Source organism: Rhincodon typus, chromosome 13, assembly GCF_021869965.1.
Source record: "Rhincodon typus isolate 14 chromosome 13, sRhiTyp1.1, whole genome shotgun sequence".
NCBI lineage: Eukaryota > Metazoa > Chordata > Chondrichthyes > Orectolobiformes > Rhincodontidae > Rhincodon > Rhincodon typus.
In genome coordinates this window covers 14,308,562-14,330,563 of record NC_063344.1, presented here as the reverse complement: position 1 = coordinate 14,330,563, position 22,002 = coordinate 14,308,562, and the positions used below count along the sequence as shown (strand labels likewise).

At 42.0% G+C, this 22,002-nt stretch overlaps 1 protein-coding gene across 1 annotated transcript in view; it reads right to left on the bottom strand.

Annotated features, from left to right (window-relative positions):
* Positions 1–6,483: 6,483 nt before the first annotated feature.
* The window catches only part of LOC109914594 (rho guanine nucleotide exchange factor 26), a 178,289-nt gene continuing 162,770 nt past the window's right edge, over positions 6,484–22,002 (bottom strand). Inside the window, exons 13-15 of the mRNA XM_048604693.1 lie at positions 14,791–14,861; positions 11,118–11,222; positions 6,484–7,232 (exon numbers count right to left, since the gene is read on the bottom strand). Coding sequence (XP_048460650.1) covers positions 7,090–7,232; positions 11,118–11,222; positions 14,791–14,861 — 319 coding nt within the window. The 3' untranslated portion in view covers positions 6,484–7,089. The remainder of the gene's footprint in view (positions 7,233–11,117; positions 11,223–14,790; positions 14,862–22,002) is intronic.

Genomic DNA, 22,002 nt, shown 5'->3' with positions numbered 1-22,002 from the left:
TGAAGAAGAGCCTAGACCCGAAACGTCAGCTTTCCTGCTCCTCTGATGCTGCTTGGCCTGCTGTGTTCATCCAGCTCTACACCTTGTTATCTCAGATTCTCCAGCATCTGCAGTTCCTACTATCTCTCGATGGGAAGGGAGACAGCTTTCTTTTTCTGTGCAGCAGGTTGTGAACTGGGATCTCCCTCTTCAAAAGGAAGTGGATGCAAATTCATTTGCATTGTCTAGATATTTGAAAGGGAGAAAACTGCAATGCCATGGGCAAAAAGCTGCAAAGTGGGACCAATTGGATTGCTCTTTCAAAGAGTCTGAGCAGACTCTGTGGGCCAAATTTATAATCTCCTGTGCTGTGAATACAAGATAATAAAACATAATAACAAGTGACAGTAACACTGCAACTAACTAAATTATTCTCCCATATCCAACAATGGTCAGTTGTACTGCTGATCCAGAACATTGATATCGAAGAAATAAATATATACAGCAGTGAAATGCTTTGAGTTGGTGGGAAGAAAACAGCATGGTAGAAATTTAACTATATGTAACAAAGTGGTGAGAGGTGGTCCCAATAAGAAAAACAACAGATTACAGTGGCCAGCGGGCTCAGAGTGAAGACAGCTACTGGTTGGGAACTTGTAGAGCCCAGTCGGACCACTTGGAAGCCCTTATAGAAAGATTGTAATGTCTATCTTTTTAGATTTATTTCTTATTTTCCTAACTTATATATGTAATCTTATGTAACATTTTTCTTTGTTTTCTCTTATTTTTTGTACCCAAGATGACACCGTGTTGGTAACGTTGTACACTTTTTCACTATACTCGTGACAATAAATGTAATTCTAATTCTAAAAGAATGGATTCACAGCTACAGTGTTACTGCCACCTATTGGTAAGATTTATTACATTATTTCTTACAGATTGACTGCAAGAAACCATTTGGCCCATTGTGCCAGTGTCAGCTCTTTCAAAGACCCATTCAGTTAGTTCCACTCTTTTCTCCCCATTGATCTTCATTTGTCTCCCTTCAAAGTATTTCAAGGTCATCATTGAATTTCGAACACACCTTCAAACAGTGTATTCCAGATCATAATAACAGTTTATAAAAAATCTCAACTTCAAATTCTTAAGAGTTATAGAATCACACAATATAGAAACAAGCCTTTCAACCCACCATGTCAATGCTGACCAATAAACATCAAACTACACTAAGCCCATGTTTAACTGCACTTGGTTCATAGCCTACAACACCCATATTCACATCCAGATACTACTGAAATGTTCAGAGTACCTGCCTCCACCAGTTTTCAGGCAGTGCATTTCATATTTCTACCATCCTCTTGTGATTTAAACAAAAAAGTCCTCCAATCCCCTCTAAACCATTTAACCTTCATCTTAAAGTTATAGCCTTTGGTCTTACACATGGCTCCAATGGGAAAAAGATTCTTACAGTCTGCCCTGTCTATGCGTCAATCATGTTCCCTCTTACAGTCTCCTCTGCTCCAAGGAAAACAAACCCAGTCTCTCCTGATAACTGAGACTTTCCATCCCAGACAGGGGCGGTGGGAAATGAACCTTCAAAGCTCCGATCCAATTGATTCCCATTCAGTTCAGGATATCAAGCATGTAAAGACCGACAATTAGAGTAAAAAGACTTCCATTTGATTACAAACATATAAATTAATCCAAGTTACTGAGTAGGACAGGAACATTGGCTGAAATTCTTTCTCCCAAGCCCAGGAATATTGAAGACTTCCAATTATTGGCCAAGTTGAAATTGATGAACTCAACATAGATCAAGGAGCTAAGCCAGGATCTTCCCAATCTATGTGCCTTTGTCCACAATAGCTTTTTCCACCATTCAGCTACTCAAACCTGCTGTGCTATTGGATGAGATCTTAAAGGCTTCAACTCCATTCTCTTGTCGGTTAAGAATCACCATAACTCATTCTGGGGTGAGACTTTGAACCTGGAGCCTTTGAATGTCAGTGTTATACAGGAACAGGAGTAGGCCATTCAGCACCTAGAGCCTTGCTGTACCATTCAATGAGATCATGGCTGATCTGCGGCCTAACTCCATATGCCTGCTTTTGGCCCATACCTCTTAAACCTTAGCTTAACAAAAATGTATCTATTTCAGCTTTAGGATTAACAACTGGTCATGCATCCACTGCTGTTTGTGGAAGAGAGTTCCAAATATCTACCACCCTTTGTGTGTAGAAGTGCTTCCTGTCATCTTCTCTGGCCCTAATTCTCAGACTATGTCCCCAGTTCTAGAATCTCCAACCAGTGGCAGTAGTTTATCTACCAGCTGATAGGTGCAGATCCACCATTGTAGATAGAGGCACATGCATTAGGAAGGCAATGCTTGTTGGTTCATATTGAGCTCAACCACCTAAATGTGAGCAATAATTGAAGGGCTTCAATACCTTCAGGTTGGAAGAAGGAACCTCAAAGTTCCTGGCCTGAGCAGTTCATCTTGTCTTTAGTGGGAGACTTTTTGTTTAGAAAAAGCAGGAAGTCCTCTCAAAAGTGCTCCGGAGTTTTGAAGTACACGAGGAGATCTGACTGAGGTGTACAAGATACCAAAGGAGATTGACAAAGCAGATGTAGAGGGGATGTTTCCTGTTGTGGGGCAATGTGAATGAGAGATCAACGTTTTAGAATAAGGGATAGCTGATATGAACAGACAAGAAATTGCTTCCTGAAAGGGTCGTGAATGGAATTCACTACCCAGAGTGTGATGAATGCAAAGATATCGAGTATGTTTATGGAGGAGATAGACATTTTTAATAAGTAATTGGCTAAAGGGTTACGGACATCAGGCAGGAAAGTGGAGTTGAGGCCGAGACGAGATCAGCCATGATACCAAATGGCAGAGCAGGCTCAAGCAGCTGAATTACCTACTTCTGCTCCTAATTTTATGTTCTAATGAGAAACTCAGCAGGTCTAGCAGCATCTCTCGAGCGAGAAACAAAGTTAACATTGTGAATCTTATCAGACTCCAAAGTTAACTTTATTTTTCTCTCCACAGATACTATCAGACCTGCTGAGTTTATCTAGCACTTTCTGTTTTTATTTTGGAGTTCCAGCATCACAGAATTGTGCTTTCATTTGGTCCGTCTTTATAAACTCCAAACCCCCCACCCCATCAAGTTCTAGCTTGTTATTAAGAAAACATTCCATAAGCAACTATCCTGTCAAGACCCCTAATGATCTCTTTGTCTCAGTAATACCACCACTCAGTCTTCTAAATTCCATTTGGCCCAGCATTCACTCAAATTTAGCATTCAGAGGGATTTGATTAAAACATAAAATTCTGACAAGATTGGGTAGAATGAAAGCTGGGATGTTTCTCCTTGCTGGAGGATGCATTACAAGGGGTCATAGTCCCAAGATTTCGAGTAAACTATTTTTCACACTGAGAGGTAGACTTAGAGGCTGCTGAATCTATGAAATTCTCTACTACTGTTTTCTTTGGAGTAGAGAAGGTGAGGGGGTGACCTGATTGAGGTGTATAAGATTATGAGGGGATGGACAGAATGAATAGAAAGTAGCTGTTCCCCTTGGTTGAAAGGTCAAGAATAAGGGGACACATGTTGAAAGTAAAAGGCAGGAGGTTCGGAGGGAATTAAGGAAAAAAAAATCACCCAGAGTTTGCTGGGAGGATCATCAAGGCAAGAAGCACCAAAACGTTTTAAAAAGTACTTGGATGAGCACCTGAAGTATCACAACATTCAAGGCAGGAAAGTGGGGCTACTGTAGATAGTGGTGTATTTTTGGTTGTACAGATTTGTTGGGCTGAAGAGCCTGTACTGTATGACTCTGTGAAGGCCAACAATCCAAGCATCTCTCATCTTTCCACTTGGTAGAACTTGTTCTTTCAGAAGGCTAAAAGATACAGACCTGATGAAAAACATTATTACAAGGGAATTCTCCAAATGGGCGTTGAGATTGAATTTGTGAATTACTATAAATTACAAACAAAATGTGCTTTTCCCCCACTACTTTATTGAACAATGGAAATCAATGTATCTGTTTGTCATGTGGTTAGAGTGTACTACTGTTTCATACACCTTTGTTTACTCAGTGTGAGCAATGGGTAACGCTCTTGCCTTTGTATCAGATGATTCAGAGTTCAGGATTTGTGTTAGAAATTTGATCGTAAACCTCCCCTCAGTGCAAAACTGAGTGTGTGCTACACAGTCAGAGATGCAGTCTTTCGAAACTGAGATCCTGAGTGCCTTTTCAGGTGGACTCTTAGAAGATATCATGGAAGTATGTTGAAGTAAAGGTATGGAGTTCTTCTAAAGCCATGGCCATCGTTTATTCCTCAACTAATAATTAAGAAAGAAATTTTCTGTTTCTGAACTCAAATATAAGATAAAAGATGTGTGATAAATATTTTTAGAGATTGGATTCCAAATTGGTGGCATATGGGTGTTGCTTATTTTTGTGATGCATTTTAAAAACGTTCGGAGAGTCCTTGCTGGAACAGTGATCTAATCCATTGTGTGTCACAGCAAGTGAGTGTAAGCCTCCCGGAGTGCTAATGCTGAAAAATTGTTTAGGGCAGGGGAGTGAAAATTAAAAGGCATTGCTTAATTTTGGTTTAGAATAATGAAGGATTGATTGCAGTTAAAGAAAATTCAGATTGAAAACTTTGTGGTCAGAAGCAAATACAGTTTCTCTCGGAGAAAGGATTATAGGACAATGCAGGAAAAAGTCAGTTACCTTGGTATAAAAGTTTAAACTCGTGACACTTCTGGACAATAAATGGTTGGTTAGAAATTGGCAGATTATTAAAAGACTGAGAATGTCTAAGCTTTCAGCGTTGAGAGTATTCCTGGAGGAAGATTTCACAGGATAAGAACGAGGGAAAAACTGTTAAGTCAAACCTAAAGATCTGATATAGAAGGATAATTTCTCTGTATTTGGGCTGCTGTAAAATGGTGTTGGAGGATAAATGAGACTTTTTGCTGTACCTTTTATGACCTCCCAAACTGCTCTATATTCAGCCATATTCACCCCCTCCCTATTTTCTGCATATAAGCCGACATTTTCCGCATATAAGCCGACATTTTCCCAGCTACCATCAGTTCCGAGGAAGGGTCACCAGACCTGGAACGTTAACTCTGATTTTTTCTTCACAGATGCTGCCAGACCTGCTGAGCTTTTCCAGCAACTTCTGTTTTTGTTCCTATATTCAGCTTGGTTTGATTTGATTTTCTGTTATGCAATAATAGTCCATTTTACTGCCAAAGAAAGTCTGTAGACTTGTTAGACTTGTGTATTTATGTTTGTGATAGATAATTATACTAAACTTTTAAGGATAATCTTTCAAGCTACATTTTATGTTGGGATCTGATTTGTCCATCGGTAAGATCAGCTGGGATCATAACAATTGTACAAGGTATAAATTGGCTGCTGTGACTTACAGCAATAATTACACTTTAAAAGGTACTACTTTGGTACTGCTGAGAAAAAAATTGTTAAAACGTTTTGTCTTGCACTCATCAGGACAATTCACAAGAATATCAATTCATTACATTACATGAGAGAAGAGTGCTGATTGGTTGACAAGTGGAATCTGGTAGAAGCATTGCCATGGAGAATGCACTAGTTAATAATGGTTGACTGTTAACTGCCAAGTTTTGTTTAGATTTTATATCAGGTAGGTTAACTCCGGCTAGTTAAGACAGTGCCAGCGAATGGCTGCCACCTATTTTGTTAAGTTGAAACAGGCACAGTGTGTATGTACATTTTCTGTCTGCAAATAACAGCATCCTTTATATTAATGTATGTAATTTCCAGTACATACAATTGTGCGGCACTATGATCCTGCCTGACCATCCTAAATTAGTTGTCATCATAATTGTTTGTGCACTCTGGATTGTCCAGAAAACATTCTCCAATTGCAGGTTCACATTTTATGTTGGATATTGTTACAAGTTTTGCAAACACAGTATCATTTTGCCATCTTTCAGATGAAACATAAAAGCCGAGACCTTATCTGTCCTGCTAAGGTAGGTGCAAAAAAATCCCACATCACTATTTGGATGAGGAACAGAGGAGATTTTCTGGTGCCCTTCCTTGCCAGTCTTGATCCCTCAACCAATACTGATCTGGTAAATATCAGATTGCAGTATGTGAGAATTAACTGTACACAAATTGGTTGCCATGTTTCCTGCATTATAGCAGCATTGACACTTTGGAAGTCCTACACTGGCTGTATAGTTCTTTGTCCTGAGGCTGTGAAAATGCTATGAGGATGTAAGTTGTTTTTTACTTTGAATTGATTTTTTTTTATAATACAACAAACCCCAGATGATGAAATATTTGAAATCGGCAAGTTCAAACTTAATTTACTCCCCTTGCAGAACTAATTGAGTATTAAAGCAGCTTAAAAGGTGGCAATCGATGTGGTAGTTGGCTGTAAGTTAAACATCAATCATCTTCCTCTTTCCTCACTCTTACTGGAACTTGTTTTTATAATAAGCTGCATCTTTATTCAGTGCATTGTAATCACATTAACAAGACCACAGAGAAACACAGTGGAGATATCCCTGTAGTTGACTTCATTGTTTTGAGTATTTGATAAATGGTCCAGCAGCAATACCTTTGCTTAAAATATGTCCATTATTTACATGAAGAAATTACAATACCTGTCCAATTGGTAACTGCTGCTTTCAATTAAAAACAAACTTCTGGATTTGCTGCTCTGTCCAATGTTCTTTCCTTGTCCGTCCACTTAAACAATATAATCCAGCCTCCACTTCACTGGGTGGTGGTAAAGATGATTTGCAGATGTCCAAGTGCAACATTAGACAAGGCGTTCAGCCTAGGACTTTCTTGACTGCATTACAATTAATGATCTGCGACTCCCACCTCTGCCCCCTGCGACACCCCAATGGTCCTTTCAAGTGGTGGAAGTCCACGTCACAGAGAATTCTCTTGGGCGACTTTCTCCCAGGAAGACGATGCAAAGACCCAGGATCGACCCTTGGTGAGGCCACGAGCTCGTCGTCCTCAGTGAATGGCGGAGCAGAGAATTCCGAGCCCCTCGTAACCTGTGCAGGCTCCTACCCTCTCTTACACATTTGTCTCCAGTCCCAGCAAGCGGCCCATACGTTGCATGTTCTTGCTGATCGTGGCTTGGCAAGTGATGACCTTGGCACACTCCATCGGAAACCAACCTATCTCACCGTCTCGCAGACGTTCACCTTCGTACCAGCCTGTAAAAAGTCAGGAGGGTTTTCACTGTCCTGTTTAATCATTTCTTTTTCAAATTAATTCATCATCCATTAATGGCCGCCACCAGGCTTAGCCAGCATTTGTTGCTCATCCCTCATTGTCCAGAGAGCGGTTAAGAATTAATCACATTGCTGTGGGACTGGAGTCATATATAGGTGACTTCCTTACAGACCATTGGTGAACCAGATGGCTTTTTATGACTGTTGACAATGGTTTCATGGTCATTGTTAGACTTGAATTCCAAAACAATCTGCAATTCAAATTCTACCAACTGGTATGGTAGGATTTAAACCCAGGTCCCCAGGACATTACCTGGATCTCAGGAGTCATTATCTACTGACAATACCACTAGGCCATTGCTTCCCCCTTAAGAAGGATAACACCTCTAAGGATTGAAAATCAGCACTGTGATAAGCCTTCAGATGCACAGTCTCTCCTCCAAGGGATGGAACATAGATTGCGGGGGCTTGGAGAGCAGAGGGCCAAAGGAAGATTTGATAGAAGTTTTCAAAATCCTGAGGCATCTGGACAATACCGGCAGGGAGAAACTGTTGCTGCTCATAAAAGCATTGAGAATGAGAGGACACAGATATAAGATAATATGAAAAGAAAGCAGTCATGAGATAAGAAAAAGGTGCGTGGTTAGGGTCTGGAATACACTGCCAGGAACTGTGGTGGAGGCATTTCAAGTGGGCATCAGAATGCTATTTAGTTGGAAACAATATCCAGGGTAATGGGGAAAGGGCAAGAGAATGGCAACGAGTCATAACGCTCATTTGGAGAACCAGTGCAGAGATGATGGGCTGAATGAACTCCTTTTGCATGGTCACAATTCTATGATTCTTCTCATAACACAAGGGGGCGATTTGATCCATCAAATCTATGCCAGCTCTATGCAACAAGTTGAGCTAGTGACACACCCCCATCCCTTCCCTGCAGCCCTGCCTTTATTTGTCTCTTCACGTGTTAGCCAATTTCTTTTCGAAAGCCAGGATTGAATATGTTTCTTTTCCATGCTCTCAGATAATGCTTTCCAGATCGTAACCACTTGTTATATTTTGGATATTGGCAAACACCTCAAACCTATTCTCAATCTTGCTGTTGTTATACCGTTCTTTCACTACATCCCTGCACTATTTTCCTTATCGAGTGCATGTATAATTCTCCACTGGAAATCCTTATGTAGTCCAACTTCATGCTGGCTACCAGCATTTAGACTTTGATCTATTCAATAGATAGGCAACATTAGTTTGTCACCTATCATAGCCGTCTAACCTTAACCAACCTCAAAAATTTACATCAATCTCAGACACTGTGCCAACTGCACATTTATAATTGGGGAGCAGTTATTGAACTATTGTGGTATAACTGTAGCCTCTTATTTATTCAATCAGTTAACTCTATCTGATAATTATGCTGTCATTCAACTTTGTGCTACTAACCATTATACTATAAAGAATAAGCACTCGTCAGCTCACAACTTTGTCATTTGACTTTCCCCTTTGATAACTGGCTGTGAGGGTTAATTTGTTGAATTGATTACAGGTGCGATGGAGGTCGGTTACATAACTGCACTTCCAATCTGAACTGGTTGATGTAACTACAGATCCATTACATTTAGGCATTATCATCCCCTGGACACAGACTGATGGAACACCATAGGAGGTTCCTTAACACGGCGTTGTGACTGAAGGTTACATATTCCTTTGATGCTCTTGATAAACGTTCTGTTCAGGGTTATCACTCTGTGTTCACACTGAGGGTAGTTTGGGTTAGGTACGTCTACTAAGAACATAAGAAATAGGAGCAGGAGTATGCCATTCAGCATTCTAAGTGTGCACCACCAGTCAATATGATCTTTGCTGATCTGATGTGACATTAACTCCACTTTGCAACTTGCCTTCACAAGCCTTGATTCCCTTGTCAATCAAGAGTCAGGCTGACTCAATCTTGAATATATTCAATGATCCAGCCTCTAGTGCTGTCTTGGGGACAGAATGCTAAACAATGATGACCTTCTGAGAGAAGAAATGGAGGGGTTTAACTGCTTTATTTCCCCATTTATTTGCAGGATCTGGTTGAAACCTACACTAGCTGTCCCTTGTTTCAATTTGCAGGTCAATGTTCATCTTGAATTGATGGAATTTAGGGGTGAAGGTAGACAATGGCTGTTTTTAGTGGTGACTGGCTTACCAGAAAACATCTCACATAACAGCTCATGGAAACCTGGAACTCTCTGTTGAGGCTCTGTATCTCACACAATTACATCCTTTCAGGACCGTTATTTAGAGATGTGTGAGTGGATCATCAGACATTAAGGGGAAGTTAGGCAGCGTGATCTCACCACTGCTGGATGCTCTGGGCTCCAACTTTTGGGCACCGTAACTCGAAAACCCACAGATGGCACTTCACTCTCTGAGAGCCAGGACCATCACCCATCCATTGTTGGTTGCCCGCAGATATCAGACTTGACAGAAAGTGGCCATGTTTTTTCAGTGATGCGTCCCAGAAGTTCTGCTGCTGGCTGCTTGGGAGAGAAGAGATGCTTTCTTTCCCAGGTGTGGCATTACAAGGCCCTCCTCACTGCTGCCACCTCTGTCCAGGCTAGCTTTGCCAGAGGTCAGTGGCCATGGGAGTGGCACAAGAGCACCTGGTTCAAGTACTACAAGGGATGACTGACCAGCTTCACTCCATGGGGTATGTATCATTGTCTATTCACTGTGAAACCAGACTTGTAACGGCATGAAACATTGCAGAGGTCTATCGCACAGAATGTCTAGTATCTCCTCGTGTACTCTGAGTCTCATGCTCTACCAACTGAGTTAACTGACTGTTCCTCATGATCTGAATGCATCTTGCTTAATTAAAGCTACCAATATTGCACTGCTTGTGGGAATGGCTTTCACGTATGCAAGAATTCATAGTAAATCCTCAAACAGAAAACTAGAAGATTGAGCAGGTGATGTACCTGTGATTGTGATTTAGAATCATTTTCTTTCCTGTTCAGTATAGGTGTTTAGTCATTATTGCTTGTGCTTGTTTTGGTCAAATTTGTATGGTAACAAATGTTGGCATTTTTTATATGACCCTAGAATTCAGTCGCTTACTTTCTCACCCTTCGTTCATTCCATTTTTTAACGATTATGGTTGATCAAGCCAGAGCAGAATAAAGACCCTACTCACCAAGTATCCTCATAACTGGGGTCATAAACCTCTCCAGATCATCTACACTCTCTCATCTCCTTTAAGAAGCATTGGTCTCCCAGTGAACCAAGGATTATGGGGCATGGGTGGGAAATTGAAGTGGAGGCTGAAGACCAGCTCTGTTTGTAGTGATTGGTGGAGCAGGCTTGATGTGCTGAATGATCTACAGCTGGGTCAATTTCATGTTCTTGTGATGCTTCTTAAAGCCTACTTCATTGACAAAGATTTTGGACCTATTCTTCTGCCAGTTAGTGCGAACGTTTGCTTGATAAACATCCTGCAAAGCCCATTGGTGTATTTTACAATTGCTGATAAGAGAAATGCTACCAAAACTTATCAGGATAGACATGAGGATGCCAAATTTCAAAGGGATTAACAATTCATATGAGAAAAGGGTGCAGGATAAACTGTTGGTGCTTTTACATTTTGCATTCTCATGTCTGTTCCGATGAATGCAAAATGAAATGTTTTGATAAGAAGTCTCAATCTTGAGCAATAGCATTGCCAAGGCAACTACACTTTAATTTGTTAAAGATACCAAATGGCAGAAAGTGAGGAACTCCAAACCAACCATATGCCTCACTCCCCTCCCCCAGAAAGGCATTACCTGCCCTGTTCAATAACCTTTATCGATCTGTAAGCAGACAGAGCACAATACTCACCATCCTCTATGGTCTGATACAGCAGGACCACGTCAGCTACCTGGAGGGATAGCTCATCAGGCTGTTTGGCTGGGTATGTTCTGGTGATCTCCACCTGGGTCAAGGCTGTCAGGAAGAGAAAGAACAGGATCAGGGACTATAGAAACGGCCAACTGTTTAACCCTTCAAACACTCGATGATTGTGCCGCAGTTTGGAAGAAACAGAATCTGGTCAGAGTTCAAAAGAAGAGAGGCTGTGTTAAACTCGATACTTCATTAGCCCACAATAGATTGTAATTGTACACAATTCTGATTTTGTTTAGCAAGGGCAGACAGAAAGGAAAAGGACCAGTACAGCTTTGATCACAAAGGTAGAGATCAATGCTGCAGGTGAGAAATGATTTTGACACTAGAGATCGAGACATAGAATGACTACGAAGAGAAATAAGAAAGGGCAAGGGAAAGTGCAGTGACTGATACCAAAAATGGCACCTCCAAACCAGATCACTCAGTGTTAATTGGACATAGCATTAAGCATTTGCTGGAGAGCGGAAAAGTGCATGAGAACAGGCTGTTTTTCAAGAATACGGCCCAGGTGTGAGAACAGGCTGTTTTCCAGAAATATCTCGACTTGCTTTTGATCATGCACAGAGGAATATTACTTGGAAGGGGGCAATTCAGCACATAACATCAAATCAGCATACTATTGATATTGGGGACTGTTCAAAATTCTTTGGGTTTCACTATCAGACTGGTTTAACCACTGGTGCTGTTGAAATGGAGATCGAGCTCCCAGTCTTTGTTGAGTGGTCCCCAATAGGCAAAAGGATGGGAGACTCAGTTGTTTGACTATATCTAGCTAGATTCATAAAGATATACAGCACGAAAAGAGACCCTTTGGTCCAACTCGTCCATGCCAACCAGATATCCTATATAAATCTAGTCTCATCTGCCAGCATTTGGCCCATATCCCTCTAAACCCTTCCTATTCATATACCCATCCAGAGGTTTATAAAATCATGAGGGCATGAATAGGATAAATAGCCAAGGTCTTTTCCCTGGGGTGAGGGAGTCCAAAACTAGAGGGCATAGGTTAAAGGTAAAAGGGGAAAGATATAAAAAGGGCCTAAGGGGCAACTTTTTCACACAGAGGGTGGTGTGTGTATGGAATGAGCTGCCAGAAGAAGTGCAGGAAGCTGATACAATTACAACATTTAAAAGAAATAGTTTAAGCTAGTAATTAGTTCCATTATTTTGACATAGTATAAGCTGATAATTAATTCCAATCTAAATAGATTAAGTAATTTAAGCTAATAAACTTGCATTATATTAAAGCATTGCAATTAAAAAAAGTACAAGGGTAATATTCAAACTCTGAGCATGGAGTAGGACTAAACAGACTGGAGCTCATTTCTGTCATGAGGAGAAGGCTGAAGTTTTACCTATTAAGAGTTCCTAAATATTTACAAATAGGTTTGATGAGGTAAGTAAAGAGGTGTTGCTACTTGTCAGAGAGGCCAAAACAGGGCTATTAAAAATAATATCCCCAAGCCCGTCCCTCATCAGAAATCGGGACTGTGATGGAATACTCCCCAGATGGCTGGATGAGTGCAACCCCAACTACACTCCAGAACAAACAGCCTACTCGATTGGTATCCCTTTTTACAATTCACTCCTTTCCACACTGATGCACAACAGCAGTACTGAGCAACCATCTGAAAGATGCACTGCAGCAACTCACCAAGGTCTCTTTGACATGATTTCCCCAGTCCCAGAGCTCAACCATGTAGATGGATAAGAGCAGCAGAAGCATGGGAACACCATCAACTGCAGTATCCCTTCAAGCCATGCAACATCCTGATTGGAGCTGTATTGCTGTCCCTTCATTATTTTTGTGTGTGAAGATCCTGGAACTGCCTTTCTAAAAGCACTGTGGCTGTGACCATTTACCGCATGCGCTGCAAGAAACGGCTCACTTCCACCAACTCCAGGGCAATTGGAGATGGATCGTCAACAGGGGCTGAGGCAATGAAGCTCAAGTCCCATGAAAGAATAAAAAAAAAGTTGTGAATAAAATCAATTTGAAATTCAGAAGAAACTGCTTTTCACAAAACAAGACGTGATGGGTGCTGGATTTTTGAAAGAAAAAGGACCATAAATTTGCTGGCAGTTATCCCTGCATCAGTGGAGACAGCAATAGTTAACACAGTGAAGATTACCTCTGGCTTTCAAATGCTGATGTTGAGAAAATAAGAGGTCTGAAGCCTGGATGTGGCAGCAGCAAGACCTGCCTGGTGGCTTTCTGGCCGCCTCCCTCCACCATCAACAGGTCTGAAACCTCAGTAACGCCATGGGCTGGTTACCATGCAGGTTCAGTTGGTGGTTAGGAAGGCAAATGCAATGTTGGCATGCAAGTGGACTAGAATACAAGAGCAAGGATGTATAAGGCTCTGGTCAGACTGCATTTGAAATACTGCGAGCAACGTTGGATGCCATATCTAAAGAAGGATATGCTGGCATCGGAGGGGGTCCAGAGGAGGTTCACAAGAATGATCCCGGGGGTGAAGGGCTTGCCATTTGAGGAGCAGTTGAGGACTCTGGGTCTGCACTCGGAGTTTAGACGAATGACGGGGGATGTGATTGAAACTTACAGAATACTGACAGGCCTGGATTGAGTGGAGGTGGAGAAGATGTTTCCATTAGTAGGACAGTCTAAGACCCGAGTGCACAGCCTCAAAGTGAAAGGACAACCTTTTAGAACTGATATGAGGACATATTTCTTCAACCAGAGGATGATTAATCTGAGGAACTCATTGCTGCAGAGGGCTGTGGAGGCCAAGTCATTGAGTGTATTCAAGACAAAGATAGATAGGTTCTTGATTGTTAAAAGTTGGCTTACAGGAGAATGTGGGAAAATGGGGTTAAGTAAAATATCAGCCATTTTTTGAATGGTAGAGCAGACTTGATGGGCTGAATGGCCTAGTTCTGCTCCTATATCTTATGGCCTTATGATTAAGGAAGGTAGGAGACTGAAGAGCCGCACAGATGTAACCTCAGTATATAATGAGGGGCACCAAGGGCGTCAGAAGTGGATAAATTTAGGGATTGTACGGGTTTTGAAAAAAGTGGAGGATCTGGGGATGGGAGACGGGTGTTAGATTAGAAGCAAAAAGCAAGAATTATGAAAGGATGCAAGGCAGAAATGACAAATGGAATACTGGTGTGAGGTAAAAGAGAACAGTGATGGGAACACATGATATACCTAGAAGAGGTGTGAGTGGCACAATGATGAACAACTGCCAAACCAACAGGAAATTGGAGAAACCCAAACTGAAATGGAAGTAGGTCGTTCAGGGGCAGCATAAACATCGGCACAGACCTGACTTGCCTATTTTTGTGTTTTGCTTGTTTGAAGAGCTCCAGGATTGCACAGCCCTTCTGGTTCGCTCTCTGATTGCAGTTGTTCCTGTTGAATAAATGGCAACTCTGACAGGTCCCAGCAGTACGGTTCACCCAATACAGTGTGAGCCTGGTAGAAATGCAGAGGCTGCAGTTCTCCTTGATGTCCAGCTGGTGGCAGTACATGAGCAGGAATTGCAGTCTCCTTGGCTGCAATCAATTCTCCTTTATCCCCTGCAGCTGTCCCCTCCCCTCCCCCCGAACCCTCTGCCCACGCTCCTGCCCACACACTTACTTGTCCTGTCTGGGCGTTGTCTTTCAGCGCCCTTTTGCCCCAAGGCCGTGAACCAACGCGCTCGGTCGCTCCTGCACAAGAACCAATAAAAAAAAATGAAATTTCACTCCTCCTCAATTGACCTTTCAGTTGCTTCAGTTTGCAACCTTTATCCGGTCTGTGCAAACTCTTTTGACATTGTCAGAGAATACTATGTAAAACAACAATGCAAAGTTTAAACTTGCTCAGACAGACCTGACTGAGAGGGCAGCATGGTGGCTCAGTGGTTAGCACTGCTGCTTCACAGCGCCAGGGACCCAGGTTTGATTCTACCCTCAGGTGTCTGTGTAGTTTCCACCGGGTGCTCCGGTTTCCTCCCACAATGCAAAGATGCGCAAGTTAGATGGACTAGCCATGCTAAATTACCCATAGTGTCCAGGGATGTATAGGTTAGGTGTGTTAGCCATGGGAAATGCAGGGTTACAGCAATAGGGTAGAGGGATGGGTCTGGGGTAGGATGCTGTTCAGGAGGTCATTGGACCGAATGGCCTGTTTCCACACTGTAGAGATTCTATGGAGATACCTGTTAAGCACATTGTACTGACACTGTGCGCAATACTTTGTGCGTGATCAGCCTTTACCCTCTTTCCTACAATCCTTCCTTGCTCTCCATTTCTTCAATTCATTCTTTCTTTAGATGTGGACATTGCTGGCTAGGCCAGTATTTGCTTCCCATCTGCTGTATCTGAATAAATTCCAGAGGCAACTGAGAGTCAGTCACACACTGCTGTGGGATCTTGAGTCACATATAGGCCAGATCAGGTAAAAGATGTTTTTCCAAAAGGGCATTAGTGAACTAAAGAGATAGTAGGAACTGCCGATGCTGGAGTCTGAGATAACAAGGTGTAGAGCTGGATGAACACAGCCGGCCAAGCAGCATCAGAGGAGCAGGAAATCTGACATTTCGGGTCTGGACCCTTCTTCAGAAAATTCAGAAAATATATTAGTGAACTAAAGTTTTATTTATGACCCTTTTCTCCCAGTCACCATGCCTGAAACTAATTTTCAATTCCTGAATGACTAATTGAATTCACATTTCTATTGTAGGATTTGTACCTACAGTAGCAGCCTGAGTCCCTGAGTTAGTAAACAAAAATAATTAAAGAACTGCTGATACTGGAAATCAGAAACAGAATCAGAAATTACTAGAAAAATTCAGCAGGTCTGGCAGCATCTGTGCAGTGAAAGTGGAGTTGATGTTTCAGGTCCAGTGACCCTTCTTCAGAACTCGAAGGTTGAGTCAAGAAGGTTCTGAAAAAGGGTCACTGGACCAAAAACATCAACTTCGCTTTCTCTCCACAGACGCTGCTAAACCTACTGCATCTTTCTCTAGGCTAGTGATTCAGAGACAAAGTCAGAAATTACTGGAAAGATGCAGTGGTTTTTGTCGAGGTTCGTCTAAGTAGCACCATGATGCAGGACTCTGCTCTACAGTCTGTTCCCTGGGACCCACACTGAGACAAACATCGACAGTGTCTGGAGTTCCATCCCTCTGGTGAAAGACTCTCTTTGGCCTGCTTGACACTTGTTGGTCTTCCAGAGCAAAGAGCTGACCTCAACCGAGTGTTACAGACTGACACATTCCAAGTTCCAGGATTACGTGCACAGGGATGTGCGAAAGTTTGGAGTAGCTCCTGTCAAAGTGCAGAGAGGAAAGACCACTGTATGAGGTCTTTCTGCTGACCTATAATAGGGGTCTGTTCAGTTATCAGACCCTCGCGTTGCCTCAATGTATGTAAATAGTGTCCTGTATGGTTAAGAAATGCCTTTGATTCTTGCAACTACAGGGAAGGTCAAACTTCAATATTTGTACTTTCTTGATATCCAAAGACTATACAGAACTGCTTTAGTACCAGTGAATGTTGGTAAAGATTTTTTATGAAGAAATTATATTTTTGCAAAAAGGAATTACTAGCCCAGTAACTCTATGATAAGATCATCATCTCTCTAAAGCTCTTGTAAGCACTGGACTCATGCTGGGATACAGGTGTAACATCGATCATCCTGAGAGACCTATGTCAGCCTTCTAACCCAGAACTATCCATTCAAACTAGGGACATTATAGCTAAGATGGATACAAAATAGTCTGGAATGTTCTGCCTGAAACAGTCATGGCAGCAGATTCAGTAGTGACTTCCAGAATAAATTGAATAATTACTAAAAAGTGTAAGTATTTTGCAAAATAGCAAAGGGGCAATGGGACTAACTGGATAGCTCTTTCAAATGGATAGCACAGTAATGATGGACCAAATGGCCTTATATTCCAGTAATGAAATGTTTCCCAGAAGAAAATCAGAATGACGTAAAAATACATTCATTTTTCAGGAAAACTGAGTTCTCATCAGTAAACTGCATTATTATTTATTCCTAAAATTATTTAGACACAGAATTGTTTCCAGGAACTCACTTTTCTTTATCATTTCAAAGGATGTTGGCATCACTGGCAAAGCCAGCATTGATGGCTTGTCCCTACTTTTTATGGGATAGACAATTTGGCCCCTTGAGTCTGCTCTGCCATTTAGTAGGATCATGGCTGATCTGACACTCCTCAAAACCATTTTCCTGCCCTTTCCCATAACCTTTGATTTCCCTACTGAGAATCTATCTCAGCCTTAAATATACACAAGGACTCTGCCCTCATAGCTCTCTGTGGCAAGGAGTTCCAAAGACAACCAACCCTCTGAGAGAACAAATTCCTCCTCATCTGTCTTAAATTAATGCCCCTTAATTTTGGTCGTCTAGTAATCCCTTAAGGGGCTTGGGTTCAAATGCAGTGGCAATAAAATCAGGAATTGGGCGCTAGTCTTATTAATGGCAATCATGACAAATATCTTCGATTGTCATAAACATCCAGCTGGTTCGCTAACCTGCTGACCTACATGTGACTGCATGCCATTCTGCGGTATATGGCAAATATATTCATTAACATGACACCCAAGCATCCCAAAACGCGTTACTGTTGATATCATCTGGATAATTACTTTTTTTGAGTAATTATTCAACTTACCAGATATCCTCTGGTCTTAGTCTCTCCCGTGAGGGGAAACGTCTTTTCAAAATTTACCCTATCAAGCTCCTTGAGAAAATCCCCTTGTACTGGGTAGTTTGCTCAGCCATTTCAGGGAGACATTACGAAGGGCATGCAGTCACATGTAGCTCAGCTTCATGTTAGTGAACCAGGTGGGTGTTTATGACAATTGATGATAGTTGTCATGATTGCTATTATTAAGACTAGCTCCCAATTCCTGACTTTATTGCCACTGCTTTTGAACCCAAGTCCCGTAAGGGATTTCTAGACCAGCAACATTACCTTGTACACCATTCCCTCTCACAATCTGGCTACATATTTCCTTTCAACAGAAGTGACTACCCTTCAACAAGTACTTAATTGGTCAGAAAGCACTTTAGGAGACTCTGATGTTGTGAATGGCATTGTAGAAATTTGTGGGGGAGTTTTTGTGATCTTACTAAGGTTTTATAAAGATTTGCCATTATACTTAAAAGTTGTAGGGACACGAGTAGCAGCAGGTTAGAAATTTGACACTCATTTCTCAAGTTGTTCCCGGTTTTTTTACAAAAGTATCACAGGCACAGGATGAAATGTTGGACTCCTACAGTTTCAACTCAGTTTACAAGAAGGCCTTGTACATTTTATACAGGTAAATGTGGGAACATTAGATTTGTTAGCTCACTACCCAAGACCTGTGCTATACTGTGCCAACACAAGAATGCAAGTATACATAGGTACAAAGGAAAATTTTCTGACAGCATCTCAGTTACTGTTTTGTGCTAGGTAAGAAGGAAAGCTGATTGTGTTAGCATGTGCCTTAATCACATGAAGGTTCAGTGCTAAATAACAGAAAGCAGACTGTGATGCCAGGGATTGTACTCGAGATTGCTGAATGAATTATTTTGAACTCTCCTGTCATTTCTGGGCTTCAAGCCATTTTTCATTCATTTATTTATTTCCACAGGAGATACTCATTGCTGCAGGACATTCTTTCACAGTACGTATCAAAAGAAAAAGGCTTGGTTCTTGGTGCCTGCTGGGAAACTGTAGGCATCTTCTGCATCTTGCATCTCCTCGCTCCCAGTCTCTCCATTAATTACTAACAGCACTGTTGTGCTGAAGCTTTTTTTCAGAAAGTCCCTGTTGTTTTTGTCCAGGGTTCTGCATTAAATTTCACGACCCTCCTATCCTTCCCTCCTCTCGCCTACAAAGAGCTTTCACTTTTGCAGTATACGGTAAATATATTCATTAACGTGACACCCGAGCATCCCAAGCCGTTGATGACTCATGCAGCAAATGTGGCAGCCCAATTTCAGCAGAGCAAGATCCCAGGCTCTCTGGGGAGATTAGATGAGCTTCACCTGCCCATCTTTGTGACAGTGCCTTGGAATCTTTAACATCCATCTGAGGGGGAGAAACGGCCTGGGCTTCAAACTTTGCTTCTAACAGATCCGTCCATGTTATGCTGGATTTTAATGCTGACTTGTTGGCAAAAGCCTTGAGAAGCGTTTTGAGCTCAAAATCAAGTGGAAGAGCAGCAACTGACTAGCTTGTTTTTCTGGGCAATGACTTCAATTGTAATATAAATGGGATTGCTAAATTATTACATTGGTTATGTTGTAGCTGGCACAGAAGCTGGAACTAAAGGGTGGCACGGTGGCACTGTGGTTAGCTTGCAGCCTCAGGGACCTGGGTTTAATTCCACCCTCGGGTGACTGTCTGTGTGGAGGCTGCATGTTCTCCCTGTGTCTGTATGGATTTCCACCGGGTTCTCCCGTTTCCTCCCACAGTCCAAAGATGTGCAGGTTGGTTGGATTGGCCATGCTAAATTAGAATGTTAGAGCATCCCACAGTGTCCAGGGATGTGCAAGTTAGGTGGTTTAGCTATGAGAAATGTAGAGTTATAGGATAGGGTGGGATGCTCTTCAGAGGGTCGCTGCTGATTTGATGGGCTGAATGGCCTCTTTCCATACTGTAGAGATTTATGATTCTAAAATACCAACAGAATAGGAGGTAGAATATAGGAGAAGGATACTATGTTTTCAGTAAGACATTTTAGGCCACACACTGATTACATCATTTTCATTATCGTGTGAAGTTTTATGGATTTTGAAGGTTTTTGATCAAGTCCAACACGAGAAACTCACAGAATTATGGAACAACTGCAGTGCAGAAAGACGCTACTCAGTCTGTTCTATTTGTCTTGGCTTTCCAAATGTGCAATTCTGTCCATGTCCATATTGCTACTGTTACTCTACAATGCCTTCACAATTTCCACTCTCACTCCCCTCAATATTCTTAGATGCCTTTCTCCCTGGTCCTTTCAAACCATCCCTTCAAAGTATAGACAGCCTCCTGATTCATTTTAAACCCTTTGAGGGTCCATATTTTCCCCCTCTTTCACCAAAAACAAACTCAATGTTTCAACTGCCAGGAGTGCTGGCAAACAGGGGACACAGATTTATGTGAATATGCAAAAGAATCAGAACAAGAGATGAGGATCATTGTATCTTTGCCTGGAAGGAAGTTTGCAGTAGATTCAATAGCAATGTTCCAAAGGGAAGTGGTTAATATGCAATGGGAAAAAAAATACGAAGGGAGGAGCAAGGGCGTGGGACTAATTGGATAGCTCTTTCAATGAGCTGGCTTGGTTTGATGGGCCAAATGGCCAATGTCTGTGCTAAATCATTCCGTGATCTGATATGTAGGAAGAAATGGGTTTGATTTTTGACATCCAGTACATATGGTTTCCAAGCTGACAACACTAAGCCCCTGGCATGGATGCAAAGTGCTAATATGTGAGAAGCATCCAACATTCTCTCTGCTGGTGTGAGTCAAAAGCTTGCGCAACCTCACAGAAATATAGCAATCATTCCTTGTCAGGTCACATCTGTGCTTGTGCAATTTGGAAACAATTCTGCTGCCCTGAGAGACCATTCTATTTAGACGATTGGAAACATAGAATATACATGAGGGTTTAACGAATTACAAAACTATAAAGAACATGCGGAAAGAGGCCAGACCAGAAAAGATAGAGGGTGACAAGTCTTTAAAGATCATGAAAGTGTCTGATAGGGTGAATGTTTCTACTTCTGAGATGAGAACAAAACTAGAGTCATAAATAGGAGGGAGTCACCAATACGTTTCTTCATCAAGAGAGAGTTTAGAATCTGGGACTTGCTGTTGCAAGAATCACCTGAGGCAAATTACATAGAATCATTTAAGAGGAAGCAAGGTAAGTACATGAGGGAGAGGGGAATAGAGGGATATGATGATTTGGTGAGGTGAAGTAGGAAGGGAGGAGGTTTCCTCAATAATGGCACAGACCATTGAGCTGAATGGCTAGTTTCATGTGGGCTTTGCTGGTTAGGCCAGCATATATTACCACTCCCTTACCACCTTTGCAAGTATAGTGAGTTGCCTTTTTGAACCATGCAGTTCTTGGTGTGTGGGAATGTCCACAGTGCTGTTGGGGGTAGTGTGGATAGAGAAAGGAGAGGAGGTCCAGTCATACCACTGAATGCCAAGGGATGATAACTGGTTTGCTGGAGATGGTCACTGCGTGATACTTATGTGACACAGGTTTGCCACTTGTCAGCCCAAGGCTGAATATTGTTCTGGTCTTGCTGCATTTGGACGCAGGCAGCCTCAGTATCTGAGGAGTCATGACTGGTGATGAACAATGTGATTCTGTGGATTGCTTTGGCCGCTAAGGATAGAAATTCCTCCTCAGAGCACAGTGACGCTAATTGCTGACACGAAGAGGACGGTAACTTGGCACCTGCCCCATCAAACTCCAATCTGCCAGCACATGATAACATCAAAATGCAGAAAAAAAAAATCTTCACCAACTAACCTGCCAACAATTCTTTCCTTGGCTTAACTGCCAAAGCCTGTTTATTAATCTCCAAGCTCCTGGATTCCAGACTAGCCCAGGTTGCACGGACTTGGCTTCTGCTTGGTCATTTGCCAGGAAAGCCCACAGGATTGGGCAGGATTTCATCCCTCAATCCTTTGCTGGAAACTGCAGCCTGGATTTTTGAGTTGTGATTCAGAAATGAGAGAAGCAGATATCCACTGCAGCTGGCAGGATAGTGTACACCAGATGGTGCAGCCTTTACCAGTTAGCCTGACATTTAGTAATGAGAAATACAAACCAGGTT